Here is a 22935-nt window from a genome sequence, read left to right on the forward strand (position 1 = left end):
TCGATTTAAAACTGAAATTTGCCTTAGTATGGAAAATACGTTAAGGGGCAACTTTGAACCTCTGTGGTGGCCAGACAGGACCGGATCCCAGAAAAATATTTAAGTTGCGAATAGCCTCGGTCAACACCTTTGAAATGAGCTAGGTCTGGTTCGAAACTTTGCCGTAGGGAGTTGCCGAGGAGTACCGAATGCTTGTACAGAGGTTCAAAGTTGCCCCTTAACGTATTTTCCATACCAACCATACATTCGGTACTCATCGGTATATCCCTACGGCAAAGTTCCGAACCAGACCTAGCTCATTTCAAAGGTATTGACCCAGAATATTCCCCGCTTAAATATTTTTCTTGGATCCGGGCCCGTCTGGCCAACCATACTGAACTATTAGTTCGGTCAAGAAAGACAACTCGTTCTCAAAATAGGGAGGTAACTCAATTTTCTTATAAAGGGAAACGAGTTTATCAGTATGTCCGAGCATGGAAGTATTATATTGACAGGAACTCCAACAAGCGGACTTCAAACGTTTATAGTGCGATGCCGCAAAATCGTAAAGTATCTGTTAATTAACTCGACATGTCATATGGATGCATGGGTTCCGATCAAATTTTTGGAACCTCGTGATTGATCGTAATTACGGAACATACCGAAATAACCGGATGTGTACTTAATTGTCAAGGAAATGACATTTACCGACTAAATGTCAACAAATATGTCAGTTTTTACGGGTTTTGCTGCGTAAAAACAAATAAAAAGAAAGAAACGAAATCCCCGCGACTGTTTTCACCAAAAATAACTGAAGAGTAAAAATACTCACAAGCCATAAACATTTCAGTTTAAGTTACAATCAATTTAAATAGTAAGATTTTTTTATTCATGAGAGGGCCGTTGGCTAAACACGCATTTATTATAACTGTTATATACATGCTAGGCTTGAAAATCATAAAATTCTTATTAAAAGTAAACGGAAAAGTTTTTATCAGCAATTATTATCGCGTTTTACTGCTAACTTTGACAAATATTTTAATTTAGTGTCTACTGAAAGAATTCCCAACAAAACTTTAATTCAAAAGTTGGTTCATAGCGGCGGGGGGCGAGGGAGGTTAAAGCTAGGGCTTTGATCGGAAAAAATATCAAATATTTTGAATAATTGTTTACCGAAAGTCCAATGGCAAATATTTCATGCAATTCAACAAGAAACAAAAACATAAATTGCTTAACATACGGTGTAAGATGTTTCAGAACTGTTAAGCATTTACACACATAAATAAATTCAAACTTGGTTCCCATGATAAAATTTTAAGAATAAAAAAAATATTATACTGCTTAGGGCCCATCGTGGTGATCGTTCTTTAAATGCATCTAGAAATATTTAAAGCCATTCGTAAAAAAAAAATCTGTCAGACGTCAGAGTAATCTCGGACTAGGTTGAATGTTTAAGGTTGTTTATAACTTTGGAATTATTATAAAAGGTGTAACAATTCATCCGTCTCGTAAGCTGATAATGCTATGTAGAGGTCATCATGTGCGTGTGATTATTAACCTCTTTTAGTCTTTAAAACATATTTGATAAATACGTTAATATCACTTTTCTACATTGAGACGAAAGAGAAAACCATAAATATTCTTGTAACATTCGATTAAAATTTACAACCTTTAACTTAAATTTGAGCTATCCTTCGCCATCTTACACACTACACGCGCATCACATTGTTTTCCGCAAACACCCGACTTTAGGTACATGTAATTTCTAATATCGGATATTTCCCGATTTCCAAGTTCCAATGATTAAAACATATTAAACAAAACTAAAAATTAGCTTGCCCTCTTTCCGAATGCAGTTAATTTTCTTATGTCATTCTGTTAAATATGGACCGATTTTTTAGATCTTTTCAGCTTTTGCCTTCATTTATTGAACGGAAACAGGTGTCGTTATTCATGTGGCGATTCACAAATAACCACGGGAGTTTCCGTGTTTATTTACATTGGTAGGTAGATAAGACACTCGATACCAATTCACGTGATAAGACCAGCTTCAGTTAACAAAACAGACGAAGGCGGCATCGCAGATACCCCACAGAGGAGTTATCACGTTCTTGACAAACTGAGTCGGAACCTTTTATTTTCTTAAAGAAATCAGTTGGATGGGAATGTGCTAATTTTTCGTTGGAGTTCCTGTCAATATAATACTTCCATGGTCCGAGGAACATATTGATTTTTGCACGCCAACTTGTGTACATAAATAATTGAATATCGGATCACAACAGGTTTTGGATGTTTGATGATCGATATCCACGCTTAATTCCAATAGTATAATAATTTGTAATCTTAATAGGAAACCGAGTTTAGAATCAAATTAGAATTATTACGGTTTATATATAATAATTTCAATTCGTTTTTATTATACGAGATGCGTATTTATAGTCAAAAATTCTTTCTTAATCTTTGAACATTTTTCTAAACATGCAAATTCTGTTAAGAAAAATAGAAGTATTTGATTTTATAAGACAAAAAAAAAAAAAAAAACAGAGAAACGAAAAAAAAAAAAAAATCTGCCCACCTAAAATATTGAATTTTGCCATGTCTGGTTGAATGACTATATATATTTTGATTCTCATACAGACAATGCATTACATCGGTACAGAGAACAATTATAAACTCACATTAACTCAATTTAACTATTAACGAACTTAGTGAAATGTTTGCTTCTTTTTTCATCTTTGAACTGCAAGATGGCGAAATGCATCTAAGAAATCTTACAAATTTTGCAAGTTTAAAATTGAGAACGATTTAAAACAAAATTGATTTCACTTCTTCAATACATGTGGTATACATAACTTTGACCACTAATAATAAATAGAAAGTATTATGTAATCAAATTTGGTTAAATATCAATTTCAAGTTTATGATCTTTTATATGTAAAGGCAGAGACATTGTATTATATGTCTCTGGTAAAGGTAGTAAGGTAACAATAAATAAACAGAATTAACACCTTTATGTTATTGCTTCGAAAACGATGATGTCCTACTGATTTTATGGCCATCATACTCATACTTATATTCCTTAGTTTTAAGAAGACACATTTATAACTTTGGATATCAAAATAAAGGTAAATACAGAAAAGCGCTTTGGACGCACCAAAATCATTAAGTGATATTGTCAATGTTAGACATGAATCCCAAAGTTTTTCATTTGGAAATTTTTTTTTTCTAATTTCATTTTACATTTTAGCAGATATAACAAGTACAAGTTGATTCGAAAGACTGTGTCATTACTAAACAATTGCAGAGATTGTTTAAACACTCTTTTTTTATTTAGGCTAAATTCCTTTATAGAAGTTAAGCGGAACTTAACCTTTTTTCGCTTATATTTCAATATCTCAACATCTCGGGTAACTTTTCCCGTTTGTGCATCCAGATAGTACCACCGTGTCCTATAACTATTTTCTTGATTTAAAACACTCAGTATGTCCACATTCTATGACAAACACTAGCTCGTGGTCTTTATTCAATACCGTTTGAATTCAACTCTTTTTCTAACCTTCAGCGCACCCATAGCACATTCTTTGAGAGATCATGTTAAGCGTGATAGAACAGTTTAGTGTTGTTATTGATTTATTCAGTCGGTTGTCCATTGAATTAATACAAGCTTCTCATGAAGGGTTGAGACATAAAAAAGAATGAACAATTTTAGTGTGAATGCACCTTGAAATACAAATGAGAAATTTTTTACATTCTACTGCAAAGTTTTCGGCATCTTAAGGTGCAACAGATTAATTTTATATCATGCGCGGATATATTTGACGGATTTGCTTGGCGTCGAGTGACAAATAGTTCATGCATATTCGGAACAAGAACAAATCAACAATAATTCAATAAGTGGAACGACTAGGAAGAACACGATGAAGAACAGAAATTTCGAATGCAAACTCGAAAATGATTTTTTTGCCATCAAACCCCTGAAAGAGTTGTTGCAAGGATATATATATATATGCTAAGGTAAAGGAGATGTGGCATCGGACGTGGCTGCGTGTTTATACATTCAGCACAATGAAGCGATTAGATATAAGAAGATGTGGTATGAGTGCCAATGAGACAACTCTATATCCAAGTCAAAATTTGTAAAATGAAAAATTATAGGTCAAAGTACGGCCTTCAACACGGAGCCTCGGCTTACACCGAACAGCAAGCTATAAAGAATACTCATTTACTGCCAGATGGAAGAAGTCCATAGATTGCCATATATGTTATACTCCATTGCTTAGGATAACTTTTATACTGGATATGATAAATTAACTAGCATCACACTTGCACAAAAGTCTTGTCCATGCAAAATCATGATTTGTAGAATATTTGTCATACAATAATGGAATTTTCCAATGTACTTTAAATCAATAGCTTTAATCATTAGCTTGGTTAAAAAAGGGACATGTCGGTGAAAAGAGAACCATAATTATTTCTGATGGGATTGCATATGGTCTCAGTTGAAAATAAAACGTCAACCTAACCTAATAATAAAAAACATTAATTTTTGGTCAATAAAAAAAATCAAACATCATGTCAGTTTCACAGTTTCAACATTTTTGTCGAATTAAGAGTTTTTTTAAAATTGATTTGTCTGTTCCTAAAGCAAGACATTTGTTTTTACTATGGCATCTTAAAAAGATGGACTTATAAGTCTACTTTGTGTTTAAGTTAATAATGAGGAATACGTGTGTGTATCTTTTATTAGACACAGTAGATGTAAACCTCTATGTGGCACGGTAGTATTTCCTTGCCCATAAGGGACAATGATAGCCTTTTTAGAATTTTCACCACTTTCTAACACTGCTAAAAATTCTACACTCACAGTTAACTGAAGTACTTTCATTTTACTATTCAGAAATGAATTTGAATATGTATCATGACCGTTTATATTTTTTGCTATCTTTAAGAACCTAAGACTACCAGTGCTTTTAGGTCTTTCATCGTGCGGTGAATACAAAATTCTCAAAAATTCTCAAAAATTCATTTTCATCTGTATGTAAAATTATTTCATATTTTTCTACACCTGATTCATCCCTCAGTTTGGGAAAGTATGTTCAGTTGATACTGTATTTTTTGTCCAATCACACTGTTCAGATACATTGACTTAAGTAGGGTACACAAAAGAGCAACCTAAATTCTGGAATGCAAATACTACCGTGCTACCTCTATGCATGCTGCGAGACTTTATGATTTCGGTCGTTGTTTTATCAAGTAACAATCCATTATGCGATTTTTTAGAATTAAAACTTTTCAAAATATGTTACAGTTTCGAGTATTTTTTATTTATTTTCATATTCGTTTTAATTAATCATTTTATAATTATGTTTATTTCTAAAGGAATATATGTAACGGATCTCCGTGAACTATGACAAAGTATTAAGTAAACATTTTCCAAATACATGTAGCTAACTTAGCCAAATCAAAAACTCGTCAAAGATAAAACTCTGAAAGATTTCAACTTGAAATGATAAGAAAGGTGTGAGAAATTAATAATATATACACGGTGACATTACACGCATCACTCCCTGTGGAGAACAATCTTAATTAGCTACTTGAATCACACAAATCAATGTTGGTATCCCGGGGTGTGTAGTTTTATGCAGTACATGTAGTCGTAAAAAGTTAATTCGTAAATATTTTTGTTAAAAACATATTTTAAACTTTATCATAGTATTGGGAGTTTATGTGTTTTTTCAGGGAAGATATTATTGTTAGTTAGCTTACGGTTATGGAAAAATTATGGAATAATAATTACTAGTATTGAAATTTTAATAATTAAAAAAAAATCATGTCATTTGTTCTGTTAAAAAAATATAGCTGGTGCAACCAAAGAACCTAATCCAATTGATGTTTTATATGGTCACGATATATGGAATAACGATGAAGATTCTTCTTTTATGTCATAAATCCGAAGGATTTTAATTTCCACATGCATCCGCTACAATAACACCAGTCTAACCTAATAATAATACGTGTGTATTTTGTCAAAGTTTTTCTTTGAAGCTTTTAGCAAATTTATTTTTGTCATAATAATGAAAAATATATTAAGATTCTTAATTGTTGGAAGTTCACTTTTCAACATAATGATTCGATTGTATGCTTTATCCTCTCTCATGATTGAAAAGTGGAAAACACAAACAAACAAAAAAACCAACATAATTATACCTTGTGTATTGCAAGTATTGCTACTTTAATGTTACATGTAGAATAAACATGTGTGAGACGGCGTGCACAAAGCTGAGTCCACAAACGTAACGTCTTCAAATTATTTCAATCATTTACGACGTCGGCATTTCCCCCCAGAAAACAAACGCGTAACAAAAACACTGGACACTTAGTTTATCACATAGCTTTAAACATACACGTTCAACATATTTCTTTTTTTTTAACAACAAAGTGCAGCATATGCACATTCTGGAAATATAAATAAATATAAGCTAAGAGCAGTGTAATGGAAATAATAAGCGACTATGTCGTGGACCCTATTCAGAAAATAGCGTTAATACGTCATTTCTTTAAATTGTAACATAATAGCTGGACATTAAAAAAATTCAGGTGTTCAGTCTGGACTATCATTCATATTTTGCAGATTTTTTTAAACCTCTTGTTATGCACATTTGGAATATCAAGATATTTTGAAATAAAAAAAATAGCAATTCAATATTTTTTCTTACCGATTCTTCCATTTTCGAATATTAATCCTTCCAAATTACTACTTCTTACACATGACGAACTACATTTCAAACTCATCCACCATGGCCGTTTTTGATTTTTTTTGCGGTGAATTTCGTATGACGTCATAGTCCGAATCCGAAAAATTCTATTATACGAAAATGCGGGAAAATATGTTGAATTTGTATAAATTTAAGGTCAAAAACTCTATGTTATGCTTATTTTATGTTACAAGTTTCACATAATTTTGCCGTTTCAACCTAGCTCATTTCAAAGGTGTTGACCGAGGCTATTCGCCACTTAAATATTTTTCTGGGATCCGATCCCGTCTGGCCACCACAGAGGTTCAAAGTTGCCCCTTAAGGGCATACGATACAGTTTTGATCCCATAATGAAATTTTGATGAAAATTTGCATATAGGCTATTTTTTACCTGATTAAATCAAATATGTAATAAAAAATATACCATCATGTGCTACTTTTTGAGTAAATTGAGGTTGAAATTTCAGATATTTCCTCAAAATTCGGATTTGTGGACGTATTTTTCCTTTCGACAGAAATACATAACTTTTTTGTTTTAAAAGATAAACACAAGCTGTTTTTTGTTAAATTATTTGTAGTTTCTGTTTTATATAAATGTTCTATAAATTTGTACATTTTATTTTTACAAATAACTCATATTTATCAAATGTTCATGAATGAAGAAAAAAAACGTCATTTTTTGCTGTATATTTATCAAATTAAAAAAAAATTGCACTATTGACTTTTTCATGAAAATTGGTACGCATAATCTTCCTACGTAATCAAACCAAATGTCATTTTAAAAAAGAGGGGTCCATGAACTCGTTTTCAAGTTAAATCAGTTTGAATGATAAAAATCAGTCGAAAACTGCATCTTTTCCCGATAAGTCACAGTTTGACGTCGCGAAAAATAACAATTTACGTTAGCAACGTCATTACCTCCCCTGTAACTGTATCGTATGCCCTTAACGTATTTTCCATACTAAGGAAAATTTCAGTTTTAAATCGATGAATTGGTAATGATGCATGCCGTACAAAATATTCCACGTAGGATTTTTATGAAAATACTTGTTCACATTAAAAAAGAGATAAGTAAACCATTACATGTATATCGAAATGTTTCATTTCATATATACAGAAATAGATATTAAAAATGGTTTCAACTAAAATACTGGATATTTGAGGATGCCGAGTGTATGGAAAGCATGTATGTGATTTTTCTATCTTGCATTGCCTCTATTTTATTCAGTCCAAATTGGTTGGAATTATATATATAACACGATTCCTCACAAGTTACTTAAATCTATTATTAACAATGGTAATTGTACTTTTATTTTTTTAATTTTCTATTCCTACATTGTTTCTGTACCTCCTTATCATAAGGAACCAGAAACGATAAAAAAAGAACGAAACTGAAAACTATTTTAAATTGTAGATTGTACAATTTTTTATAAAACAAACGGTGTCCTCCGAAAAAAGTGGCTGCTATCATTATTGGTATTTAAAACGGACTGAAATCCTTTGAGAATCACCACAAGCCGTGAAATTGTCGAATTCCGCTGTTAAATTATATTTAACTAAGATTTTGAGATTTTTGGAACGTTTGAGTCTTATACAGTATTTTGGTTTTTAGACATATCATGAAAATTGGCTGCTGGAAAAAAGTGGCTGCTATCTTGATTGGCTGCTAAAAGTGGCTGCCAGCTTGAGTTTGGTCTCTGATAGTGATAATTTTATACTGGAATGATAATGAAATTTTCATTTTTTACTTGTAGCAAGAACATAAGTTTTGTGACACCACTTTCTCGTTTTATTTTCTTAAATCATATTATAAAAGCTATCTTCTCATATCTTATTTCAAAATTCTATCTCATAGATTTCTTTTCATTCACAAAATTGTGTTTATTTATGAACAATTTATGCAAATTTGGGCAATTTTGGGCAATTTTGAACGACTTGTAGCTTGACAAATACCACGGCGACCCGTACTTGTTATTATATTTTCGAAAAAAGAATGGTAAAATCGTCATTTTGGCAAAGTATAAAAAAATGCTATCTGAGGAAATATATACCGATGATACACCTTAAGTTCAAACATTTATTGACAGTTCATCACGAATTATTGAATTGGTCAGTATACATCGACTTGGATATAAGCACATTTTCCCGGGTTGAGTGAACAATATAATTATATGCATGTTGGATGTGTACAGAAAAATGATCTTTTTTCAGATCGGTACTCTAGATCTTTTATCTTTTTGTGAATAGTTTTTTGTGTCTCATGCCAATCTGAAAAGTTCAAGCCTTTTTCAACTGATTTCAAAGGTTGTTTTTGTGGTGCTGTTATACCATTGTCCTAGGTTAAGTTGGGTTTGTAGGTTCGAGGAATGTAGGAAAGAAAGTCACAGGAAAAAAGTCACAGATTAAAAGTCATGGACAAAAAGTCACAGAACCAAAAGTCACAATTCAGTTTTGATATTATTTTCTTCGAATAAGCATGGAAGTATTTCATTTTACCAAGGAATTGTATATTTAATATACAATTCCTTGATTTTACTTCCATTGAACATGGAAGTAATATTGAAAGGAATAACAACAACGTCAGTTCAAAGGTTTCATCTGCGTTACCGCCTATCTTTCGATTACTCGTTAATCAGTTTACGATATGGAATGGTAGTTGATTCTCCGCATGTGATCGATCAAATCACCGACACTTTTCGGTCGTTTTCGTGTTCACGGAAAATTACGAACAGACAAGTTGTTGTCGTATATACGTGCAAAGTAACCCGAATAGTCCACTCGTTACATTTCGCTGATGTACGCTGCCGAATAGAGTAATTCGTTCAATGTTGATTTTAGTCTAATTTTCCTATTTCTGTTTATTTCGATCTAAAAAAGTGGAGAACATGGGTGGATCGTTTTTAAATTTTGATATTTACAGACAGTTAAGACGCCATTTCTTAAAATTTTAAGAATATGATTGTACAAAAAATATGTTTGGACCCCCTTTTATTAAATATGAATAATGTATACCAGTCAATTAAAATATTCACAAACGTTTCTATTCTTTAAACTAATTCGTATAAATGAATTTGCGGTTAGGCAGATAAGGTCATGATCAAGCTCATTTTGTCTGTTTGTTTTTATTTTTTGCTGTAGCGTGTTATATTAACTGTATTAAAACACTTTTTTAAAATAGATATTTACGAACTTATTATCCCGATTAACATTGTCCAGTTTCAATAATGTAATCATTGACATTTATTACATATACATAAATTCAAAATACTTAAAGGTAAATATCCTTTTTTAAATCTCGATATACTTTGCACATTTCAATAGTAAAAAAATCTATGTCTTCATTTGTCTTCATTATTTTGTTAAACATCATGTGAAACCTGATCGCTTCGTCGGTATTACCTGTTTTACTCGGGATCGGCTTTCAATCGAAAAATACTTTTAGATCAGTTTAAAACGAACGGTAAAAAGCAAAAATATGCAAAAATAAATACAATTTTCCATGTTTAACTGCTGTAGTGTAAATAATTCTCGTCCGTTTTTCAAGTTTTTTTTACATCATTCGATTTCTTTTTGAAGGTAGAAGTTTTTTATATGATACAGCGCCACCTTGTTAATTGATAAACTAGGATTCGATAAAATCACGTGACTGATAAGAAATTCCAGATGCCATTTTACAACCGCGGTATCACAGATAGTAACCAAAGGGGTCTTGCCGCTGAGACTATAATTGAATCAAATCATATGACTTTAGAACAGAGCTCTGCAGGCCATTAATACATGCTAATTAGTCGTTGTTATTCCCTTCCATATTACTTCCATGCATTGAATAAGTAAACACTTATTATAGATAAAAAATAATTTTTGTATTTTTCTTGAACTATTTTATATAAAACAACTTTGTAAACAAAATCTATTATAAAAAAATAATAAAGACAAATTCTTGTTAAGACAACAATTAGTCAAAGTGATTTGGTACTTAACAGCTTCATGGTGCCAAGAAATATATCTTTTGCATGATTACATTTTGATAAATCTTCATTCATCAAGGCTAATGAACAATTTCCTAAACTGTTAAATGAATGAAGGTAATAACCAGAAATTATTTCAAGAACTTTCTCCATTTTATCAAAATAATTATAACTGACAAATTATTTATTACATTTTGTCCCGCGTGACTTTTTGTCCTATCAAATTTGTTAGTTTCTGTCCTGTGACTTTCTATTGGCTAACCGGGTTTAATCACTCAAAAATATGTTTAACCCCACCACTTGATTTGTGTGTCTATCTTAAGGTCAAGGAACAGTAAATGGGCTATGTCGCACATTTTGCTAAAATTTTGCATACAATCTTGGCTCGTTGAACTACAACTGAAAATCGAAAAAATAATGCATTTATCTCTTTTGTTATCTGAAATATTACAAATTGATTTCTTCCAATATGGGTGAATATTTGTATAATAAGCACACAAAATTGGCGAAAAACCTTCTAAAATTTGTCTTAAAATCATCAAATCTTTAATTTCTACTCCATAGATTTTTCTTAAAAAACTAAATGTTATTGACAGATATAAATTTCTGTTTTAATGATATAAAATAATCATATGGTCACCGACTTCGTTTTTTGCCTAATAATCGATTTGTTACCTTGTTGTTAGTGAAAAAAGTCAAAAATCTACGTTTTACGGCCTACAACGCGATGACGTTACGATTATTTCGACGTTTTGTGGGATTTTTTTCACAAAGAACACAACTTTGAATGATGCATACCGTAAAAACGAAGTCGGTGACCCTATCTTTATTTTGCATCATTAAAACGGAAATGTATGTATCAACAACATATAGTTTTTTAAGAAAAATCTATGGAGTAGAAATAAGAGATTTGAAGATTTTAAGACACATTTTTGAAGGTTTTTCGCCGATTTTATGTGCTTTCTATACAAATGTTCACCCATTTTGAAAGAATTCAATCAGTAATATTTTAAATGATAAATGAGATAAATGCATTACTTTTTCGATTTTCAGTTGTAGTTCATCGAGCCAGATTTGTATGCAAAATTTTACTGAAATCTGTCACATAGCCTATTTACTGTAACTTGACCTTAGATCAGGAGCCTGGAATTCGGTGGTTTCAGTTTGGTTGCTGTCTGTAATATTTTGGGTGTTGTTTATTTTTGTTTCATTAGAACAATCTAGTCCGTTGGTTTTCTCGCTTTATTAATTCGACATTTGACATGTCGAGGTCTTACATAGTTTACTTTGAGATAAAGATTTTGCTCATGGATAAAAACCGTATCTTTTAGTCTCTTATAGTTGTTTTCAACCACGTCCTTTGGTCTCTGGTGACAAGTTGCCTCAATGACAATCTTACCAAATCTTCTTATTTTGTAAATTATTGTAATAACTTTTAAGATCGAACATGGCAGAGATATGTTTATGCATGTACCACACAAAAAAACGGAAAAGACGATAACAGTTATTGGGCAGGCTTAAGCTGTATGTGTGTGTGTGTGTGTGTGAAAGAGTTACATATAAAGAAAATATAACAATGATTTACAAGGACGTATTTCTTCAGGAATAATACAAGGAAATGATTGTATTATGGCAAACGAATGTATTGCGAGTCACCCGTCTCAGTTGAAAATTTATTGTTAAGTTATTTATTTCAGTTGTTGTCTTTCTTAACTGTATAGTTTTGTTGCATTTCGGAGAATTTAGCCTTTTTGTTTAAAGACAGTATTTAAATTTATTTTGAAATGTACATGTATTCCAGAGAATAGGACATTTTGCTCGAATATATGATCACATACGGCGGGAATTTAAAGCTTTTCAAATATTGTGATAGATATTTCATCCAGTTCAATTTAAAATATCCATCGATCTATTATCTTGAATTTTTTTGGGGCGGAGAGTCAGTCATCTCGTGGATATATTAACCCTGTTTTTTTTTCTAATTATATAATCATTTACAACGCAAACAATAGACAAGTTAAACAAGAAACAGAAATGCTTCCAGCATCGTTTCCATCATATATCCACTGATGTATACCCAGAAGCCGACATATTTATTGTCATATAAGTTACTTACTTACTTACTTACTTACAAGTACATGTACCTGAAGCTTACTTTCGTTATCGTTTTGTGATTTATTCGAAATTATGGACTCTTTGTTTAATATTGTATTGATTCAATGAATTTCAATTATGTGGAAAAGCTGGAATTTAAAAAAAAATAACAAGGGAATTCAATTAAAAGTACTTTTTTTCAATTTATACAAGAATAAATAACAATTTCCTTTTGACGGCCAAAGTAAATTTAAGTCATGCAAATATTTAACGGACAAGACATGAAAGGTACAAACTTTTCAATTTATTTTGCGCACCTATTTCTTGTGTATTCACTTTAACGAAGTTAATTAACAGAAAAACAGATTGATGTTAAATATATTTTTTAATTTCATCTTGCCGAATCAAGAGGTCTCATTCAGTAAAACATACTAAATGCTGTTTTAATGCATTCGTTAAAAGACCGACAAAATTGTTATTTCTATATGATTGTGTATTCAAATCCCGTTAAAATTGCCTCAAATAGATTATCTAAGGATTGTCACTAAAAAAATAACAACAGTACAATTTTAAATTTAAACAACTCGTCTCTGGTGGAAAGTTGTCTTAGATGGCAGTCAAACCACATCTTCTTATTTTATTAATGTTAATAGAATCAATTTAATTTGATTGAAAACATAAAGAATGTTTATTATTAGGTCTTTCCACATTTTTTGTGGAAATACCTTGTGATTTTGTTCTGATTATTATTATTATTAGGTCTTTCCAATTTTCCGTGGGAAAGACCTATTTATTTTGTTCTGATTATTATTTTTTTTTCTTCCGCCATATTTATTTCTTGCGAGAAGATTTTATTTCGCAAGATGTCGCTTAGATATTTGCATCGGGTAGAAATCGACCTTATGCAAGTCCTGGTGTACGTGTCACATGTATATGATGTTGACTGAGTTTGGAACATAAAATAATAGATGAACTTTGGTCTGTGTTGTACGGTTCTTATATCACTAAATTTGCAAACAGTTACAGAATTGGCATAGAGATTTTTTCAACCCGCAATATGTTAACAGATGTATTGATATTCATTTGATTTTCATTTGCATAAGGTCGATTTCTATCCGACGCAGCTCATATGATATCGAACAGTTTATACGCTTTTGAAACTGACACCGTTTAACCGAACACTTTTCCCTATAAGAGTTATCTCCCCAAACACTGTTTTCCTTGTTATTGATACTCCTTCGCAACCGTAAAAGAAACCGACAAATTTATTTTTCCAAATTGCTCGTTATATCCTAAGGTTGTCAAAAAAACATTCGACCGAAACGTCCCGGAGACTCCATATGAGAGTTATTTCCCCTTATGTATTTGATATAATAGAAATGTATTTGTAACTGGTAAACCATAAGTGATAGACACCTAGGGTCATTTGATTTGAGGTCAACGGTCCACCAAGAAAAAATGAGGCCAAGGTCAACGGTCAAGATCATATTTTGAATTTTGATTTTGGCTTTTTATACCTTCTCATCAGAAACCGTAAAAGAGATGGACAAAATATTTTTACTTTATTGTTAATTATATCTTTTATATTTGAAATTAGCTGTATGGTGATATAACTCATTAAACATATATAGGAGAGACCTAGGGTATTTTGATTTGAGGTCCTTGCTTCATGACCTTCAAATTTAGGTCAAGATCAAAGGTAAATTTGACGTTCCACATTTTGACCTTTGTTGTAAATTCATATTTGTACATGATAAAGCTATGGGTTTTTTTCATTAGGTCGGTAGATATATGACATTGAGAAGGTCAACTGGAAATGACCTTTGTAAACCGGAAGTATTCATTTTCTGCACTGATTTCATTTAAAAGTACCTTGAACCATATATTTTTGGAATCAGTATAAAGGGTGCTATAAACAGTTTCCTATAAAAAAAAACCATGGACGGAAATCCCTTTTTATTTACATAATTGGTGAAAAAAATCTTGTTTTTTTTGTATTTGATTGTAAAAATCGGTTAATTAGCTTTCAATTAAAACTGTCAGGTTGAATGATTAAAATAATTTAAAAAAAAATAGATTAAATATACATGTTTTAAGGGGAGACAACACATTTAACATCCTGTTTTTTTTGGCAGTGAAAATTGAAAACTTATTTGCAGCTACTGTAGCTCTTTTCGAAGCAGGCGAACGTGCTCTGAAGCGAGAATGTTTTAAAAGACCAGGTAAAAATCTACGAATTCATACAGTTTTGATTATCTGAAATGTGCCTGTATAATGTATACATGGGTATGCACATGACCTGATCTCAGGTTTTTCATGTTCAGAAAAGGCCTTTTGTTTCATTTTCTCTGGATAGAACTTTTTAGTTATGTTAAAATTACACTTTATTTTTATTTCATTATAAACTAGAGAAAATTCTGATTCCAGATATCTAGTTTTATACAAGTATCTTTATTAACAATACCACCACTAAGGGTCACTTATATGCATGGTCCCTCAAGATATGACGTCATAGAAAAAAGTGTTGATTGCACCCAAAGTAACATATCATGTGGTACCGGATGTGATTTTTTTAACCGGAAGTGGCAATATATCTCCCTTATTTCAGGAAGTACACCACTAATTCATTGCCCCATTGCTTTCTATGTTAAATTCCTCAATTTCAAGCTCTTTTGTTTTAAGTTCAAATAAAGTGACAATCATTGCATGTCAAAGCAACACTTTATGATGTCGTGTACTGAAAAAATCAACATACTTTAAATGCCATGAAAGAGAGAACTGGTTCCCTTAATGTCGGATATACCAAATCAGGTACTTCAGATCTGACAAACAGGCAAACTGTACCCTCCTTTTAAAATTTCATGCATTTTTTTATTATTCAAAATTATAAATAAAAAAGTGTTTTACAATGATCACCAGTCATTCAGCTTTCATTTGATACCAAAATTACCTAAATATTTTTTCAAATTTTGAAAGTTACACCCATGCGTAGGAACTATTGTGTTAGATATGTAGAACTTTCTGGTATGTGCTTTCTGGCCGGGCTCGAATTAGTAGTGTTACAACTTCAAGCAAAAGTAAATAGAAACTATATATTTTTTGAATCTGTGTGACTAAAGCTATCATATCAGACCGGAAGTGACATTTTCTAAACCGGAACTAGCAAATTATCTCCATTTATTCAGACTAAATTATATATATAATATTTTTTAAATCAGTATGAAGAAATCTATAATTAGATACAAATAGTTACTTCGAGTAAACCACAAGTAGCTCCTTTTTAATTATTTAGAAATTTAATGTGGAAAGACCTTCAATTGTTCTCTGAACAAATGGCTTTTAATTGTGATTATATATTGATGACCAGATCAATATGCATTCATTTATAATCAGATTTTGATTGCATTCTCATCTTCGATTACGAATTCAATATTATTAATAGTGTTTTGCTTCTCTGTTCATCCAATCCTAAATTTATTTAAGGATGTTCGCTACTCTGTTTTAAAATAACAAGCTTTTCAATTTATATAAATTGATAGTATATAAATAAAGGAACTAAAAAAAGCAGAAAAAAACTAAGGATCCGTGTGGTTGTTTTCGAGATATAAGACATTGAAAATTTGGCGGGAACTGTTCTCTAGATTTTTCATATATTTAACATCCATGTAATTATCAACCCATACCACTTAGTGAACTACTGTGATAACTCTCTAACCAGCGAACTATATACTTTTATTAACACCCATATAGAACATTAATATATAAGCTCCATGTACATAGATACAAACTTTTAAATTTAGGTAAGAAAAGATCTAGAAAAAATAATTTAAGCTAATAGTTTTACTTAAGAAAATGGTTGTGTGTGGACTGCAAAACTTTTGCTATTTATAGACTTATTTTTAGATTTTATAAATAAGAACGTGTGTGATATTGGTGTAGGAATATACCGACAATTGTATATAGTGTACATCGTAATATATATTCTATTGGTGATTGGATACTTTTAACTTATAACATTCTACTGGTGAACGGATATTATTCATTGACTTCATACTGAGGGTGTGCCTATATTAGCAGAAAATATAAAGATACAGATACAGATACAGATTGGCACCTTTTTTCTTTCAAAAACTATGAAAAAATAACAAGGATTATATAAGATTTTCAAAAATGGCTTTTTGACAATATGTGATAAAATTATGAAAAGAAAAGTAAGGGTTAGCGGACAAAATTTTTATTGGCACTAACATCTGGGACTATTATACTAACTATTAGTATAATAGTCCCAGCTAACATGGATAAAACTAGTCGAGGATTTCGAATATCTGACAAAAAGTAAAAAACAATAGTAGCGAACATCCTTAAGGAAGTTCGCTGCTCAGTTCCAAAATAAATAGCTTTCCATAACACTAGTATATATTGATAGGGGATTAGTTGAGGAATAAAAAAAGCCAAAAAAATATAGGGGTCAATGTGCTTGTTTTCGAGATATTAGCCATTGGAATTTTGGCGGGAAAATGATCTCACTTGATTTTTCATAGCTTTATCATTGACCAGTTAAAGTTCTCAAAAACTATTAAAAAATAAATAAGATTTTATAAGACTTTTACAAATGGCTTATACTTATACATGTAAAAGATTTATAAAAAGAAAAATGGGGGTCCATGGTCAAATATTTTAAGGCATTCAAATGGATAAAACCAGAGGATTTCGAAAATCTGACAAAAATTCCAAAACATGACAAGCAAGCATCCTTAATACAAAAAGTCGTTTATATAATTACATGATTCTGAAAATGGTATCCTAACACTATATTATGTCCAAGCGGGGATGTATTATATTGACAGAACTCCAACAAACTGACTTCAAACGTTTTTAGTGCGATGCCGCAAAATCGTTAAGTATCTGTTAACTTGACATGTCATATCATTCTTTATTTTCTTTTACAAAATTTAGTAAGATTATCCTTAAATTAATCATCTAGTGCCTAATATCATATAGTCATTTATTTCTTTTTATTAGAAGAAATTCTAACAAAGAAAAAAAAAAGAGAAAGAAAAATCACAGAAAAGATAAAGTATAAAATATTTCTTTATCATAACGGAAACTTCTATCATGCATATGTGTTGTAGTTATCTCAGATTATTACAAGTCAATGTTGATCAAACTAGTATACAGGGAGAAGAAAGAATTGCTTTAAGGTCGGACGATTTCATGATATTGAGATCAGTATATAGTCTTATATTTGTCTTCTTTTTTTTCAAAAGGTTAAGAATATAATTTTAAAAGTTGTTGTTTTGTTGTTTTAAACGGTCGTGTGATAGACAGAAGGAAACAGGAATAACAGGACCAGTACAGTATAGTTCATGTCCCCTACGCAAATAAAAAAATCTGTTTTAATTTGCATCGCCTGTCCGTTGAATACGGATACTGTTTTTGAGAAAAATAATGGGTTTTTTGTGTTTGTGTGTGTGTGTGTGTGTGTGTGTTTTGCTAATAACATATCGTCCTATTTTGTCACCAAACACGCTCTAGGCCTCTGTCAGCTAGACAATCTAACTTGCCTTATGCATACAGAATACTCTTGAAAATGAATTGATCGAATTCACAGAAACTTGAAATGATTCTTCAATATATTGAATACGAAGTTGTGCACTAGCTGATACTTTAACTTTTAATCGGATTTATTAAGGGGAGGGGTTTAACATATTAAAAAAAAAAAAGAAAAAAAAAGGACTTTGCCATGTATAACTATATTTTTTTTAGTCGTCCTTAGAAAACTCATACGTTTTCCAAAAATAAAAATGACAAACGGATATCTGATAAAATGATTATGACTAAATAATATTTATCTTGAAATTACTGGTATTATATGTACTTAAACAATTGCTAATCTATTCCCGCAAATCACATATCGGTAGTAATTTGCCAAACATCGAGGTATCTTATCAAACCTCATTTTTGCTACCCTCTAACTTAGCTTATCAATACAGATTGCCGCGACTTTTTTTAAAACGAATTGACGAAATTCCAAGAATCATGCAACGAGTCTTCTATAGATGGAACGATGGGACACGAAGTAGTGCACCTGATACTTTAACTTTTAATATGAGTTACTTATTTTAACTTTTAATGAGTTATTTATAACTATATTTTTTGGAGAAGGTAGTCCTTCAATCTATTTCCGCAAATACATGTAGTAATTTACAATCCTTGTCAAACATCGAGGAGTATATTAAACCTGATTTTTTTTTATTACAATGACCATATGTATACTTCCATGGCTATATTAAGGTAGATCATCGGTATATTTTTCCTCAGATATAATTTTCTTATACTTTGCCAAAATGAAGATTTTACTATGCTTTTTTTCAAAAATGTTATAAAAAGTATGGGTCACCGTGCTATTTTTCTAGCTACGAGTCGTTCAAAATTGCCCAAATTTGCTTAGATTGTTCATGAAAAAAACACATTTTTGTGCATAAAAAGAAATCTATGAATTTTGAAATAAAATATGGAAAGATAGGTTTTATGACATGTTTTTATGTTTTCTTTATATATAGTTCAGACGGGTGGCCGAGTGGTCTAGAACGATGGACATAGTGCAGGCGGTGTTGTCTCGGTATCCAAATAGCATGAGTTCGAATCCCGGAAGAACAAAAAAATTGCGTCCACAAATTTGCAGATTTAACATTTCTGTGCTGATATTTAGAGTAATTATGTCAATTATGTCAATCAATTGTAACTGATTTAATGCCCTTTACGGGCCCTGTGATTTAGGAAATGAACATATTCTATTCTATTATAATTTAATTTGTCTTCCGATTGGCTGACAGTGAGTGTATCAGCACATAGACATAATTTTGTCACGTGACCGTGAAGTACGATAACGTTTTTTCATGATTTATATACTATCAATTTATAACAGTCTTTTATAAAGCTTTTTATTCTGAAACAGAGTAGCGCTAGCGAACATCCTTAAAATGGAATTTAGAATTAAATTATAAGAAATTACTGTAATATTTTTTCTGTCTTTTCGAAATAACATCAAAAATGTGGTGCACACTAGTACTTTAAAATAACCCGCTATGTATATATATGTATACGTAAACTAAATAAAGGCAGTTTTTAATGTTATTTCTTCATAGACAGAAAATATTACAGTCATTTCTGAAATATTCTATTCTATATAGGGGTCGCACAATAACCAAAAGAAAAAGACATATAGTAGAGAAAACATACAATCTTCAAAAGTAGAAAAGTGTCTATAAAACACAAAAAATAGACCGGTGTCTCTACAATAGAATAAAAAGATTGTGATAAATCTGCTACCAACAACAATTTTATTTGGTATGGCCTTGGACTATTATACCAATATATTATGTTCCAGGTATGGCCAAGGACGTACATGTATCACTAACATCTAATATACGTCCTTGTATGGCAAAATGATATTTTTAGACTTTGGTTAATTTCTTTAACTAGTTTACTATCTGCAATAAAACTGAAATTTGGAGTCAATTAAACATTATCCCAATAAAAAAGAAATCATTGAATTTCTGAAAGTAAATACAAATGGCAGGCGATTCATATTCCATTAATTAAATTTTTCCGTACCTTTATGTGCCTTTTCCATAACTGTTTTGAGCATCTTTGATTGTCTTTCAAGTGTGTCTTTCAACGTGATCTCGATTTTCAGGATTCTCTTTTGTAGCATTTGATTAGTGACCAGTTTCCCTTTATAATTGGAAATGGCAAGTTTGCAAGCAGACGACAACATAATACATCCGAATATCAAACTAGTAGCACAGTATAGCATTTTACCAAATTTCATACTTTTGTTAACAGCCAACAGTAAATATTTGAGCTGTAAAAAAAAAAAGAAACACTGGATAAGATAATATACTAGGCAAAACAAGAAACGTTACATTGGTTTTTAATTAAAAAAAATACATATATTAATTTCAAATATTTTCAAGATTAAAACTAGTGACCTGAATGATTTATCTATCAAATTTACTCATTTGTAAAAAATTCGGATATGACGAAACGTCATTTTCTAATTTCAAACAAATACACATTTATTCAAAAATTTATCTGTAAAGAGATGGAATCGAGTTGTCCTTTTGGTCATTAATTGTGTCAAACACTATTGTTAAAAAAAAGGTTGCATTGAAAAGTTGAAAAGTTACACGTAAGTCAATGCCCCGTCTACGCCAAAATGAGAGAGAACGAGCTATTGGGATGTTGGCAGCAGGAATGACTCAAATGCAGATTGCAAATCATTTTAATGTCTCTAGAATGACTATTGCAAGGCTGAAGACTCGTCGAAGAGATACTTGCACGACAAATGATCCTCCTCGAAGTGGCAGGCCATGTGAAACGACGTAACGTCAAGACAGGCACATCCGTATTATTCATCTCTGGAATCGATGTGTAAACGCGTCACAAACAGCACGACAACATCATGGAAGAAATAACAACAGAATATATGCCCAAACAGTTCGTAAACGATTGCGTCAAGTTGGTCTAAGAGTTCGTCGTCCGTTGAAGGGACCTATCCTTACGCAGATTCACAGGATGACGCGACTTCAATGGACTCGGGTACGGATTCGATGGAATAGGCTAACATGGAGACAGGTTCTTTTTACCGATGAATCGAAAATCAACTTGAAATTTAGCGACGGCAGAGCCAGGGTCTACCGGAGGCGCAATGCACGATTTTCTGATGTGTGCGTACAGGAAACAGAGCGATTTGGTGGTGGCGGAATTACCTACCAGGAACGTACCGATCTCAAAATTATTGATGGTAACCTATAGATGCAACCAGGTATAGGGACCAAGTTCTGGCTCCATTTGTTCTCCTGTTTCTCCGAATGCATCGTTTCAACCACGTTTTTCAGCAGGACAACTTCCGTGTGTTGCCATGGTCAGCAATGTCTCGAGATTTATCGCCAATCGAACATCTTTTGGACGAACTTGGACGACGTATCAGAAATAGCCAAAATCCATCGGAAACGCTCGCCCAGCTCCGAATAGCACTTTTCAGGAAATTAAACAACATCCCTCAAGACTTCATTCGACGTCTTATTGATCCATTGCAACGGTGGTGTCAGGCAGTCATAAATGCAAGAGGTGGTCATACACGGTATTGACATGTGAACTTGAATTTTGTACATGTGTACTCGTCCTTCTAAAATTGTCCGGAAATGTGCAATATTGTTTCCAATATAGAGAAACTTGTTATTGTTCTCTTCAAAATGATGTTAACTAACTATTTCATTAACTTATTGTTATCAATTTTTTGTTATAAAGAATATAAATGATATTACAAACATGTAACGTTTCTATTTTTGCCTAGTATTTTACGCAAAATATCAATAAAAAAACTGTTTGTATATTACGCCACTGATTCGAAAGATTTAAAGTATATTTTAATACTTTTGCTTCAATACCTGTTATTGAAAATTCTCTAGAAAATAAATTGCCACAGAGCATACAAGTCTACCATCTTACCTTGTCGTTCGTCTAGCCGTCCTCTTGCTGCCAAAGGGACATTTATGGCTTTTACATACTAAAGTTGTTTTTTGTGTAGAACGTCAATGGTCCATTGTTAACGTCACAATATAGACGGGTACTGAAGACGACTAAAGACGGCGCGAAAAAGAAGATTATGGCGCGAATAAAGTAATAATTATAATAAATTCTTTATTCAAAGAGGGTAACTCAATTAGAACTAGTATAATTTTCATTGAGGCCCTCAAACAAATACATGTATAATACGATACTGTTGTCAGGTCATTAAAGATTGCATATTTTGGCTTTAATATTGATTCATTTATAGGGTCTTTGCATCGGAATTAAACACATTTATTCTAAAACCAGTTGTTGGCATGACACGGGTTATGCTCTTCTCATATATTTTATGACGGTATAATACTAAACCCCTAACAGGAGGGATTGTGCCTGATATTCATATGATGAAGACATAATCTTTCAATCAGTTTAATTGAGGTCCGGAGCTGGCATGTCAGTAACTGCTAGTAGTCTGTTGTTATTTATGTATTGTTGTTATTTTGTTTATTTCCATTTTTCCTATTCTGACGTCGGACTCGGACTTCTCTTATACTGAGTTTTAC

At 31.7% G+C, this 22935-nt stretch overlaps 1 protein-coding gene across 1 annotated transcript in view; it reads right to left on the minus strand.

Moving 5' to 3' along the window:
- Nucleotides 1-22399, minus strand: part of LOC127710760 (uncharacterized) — a 34827-nt gene extending 12428 nt beyond the window's left edge. The window contains exons 1-2 of the mRNA XM_052216725.1: nt 22313-22399; nt 20414-20663 (exon numbers count right to left, since the gene is read on the minus strand). Of these exons, the coding sequence (XP_052072685.1) occupies nt 20414-20630 (217 nt within the window). The 5' untranslated portion in view covers nt 20631-20663; nt 22313-22399. The remainder of the gene's footprint in view (nt 1-20413; nt 20664-22312) is intronic.
- Between the last annotated feature and the right edge of the window lie 536 nt (nt 22400-22935).

This window comes from Mytilus californianus, unplaced genomic scaffold (assembly GCF_021869535.1).
Source record: "Mytilus californianus isolate M0D057914Y unplaced genomic scaffold, xbMytCali1.0.p SCAF_8, whole genome shotgun sequence".
Lineage (NCBI taxonomy): Eukaryota > Metazoa > Mollusca > Bivalvia > Mytilida > Mytilidae > Mytilus > Mytilus californianus.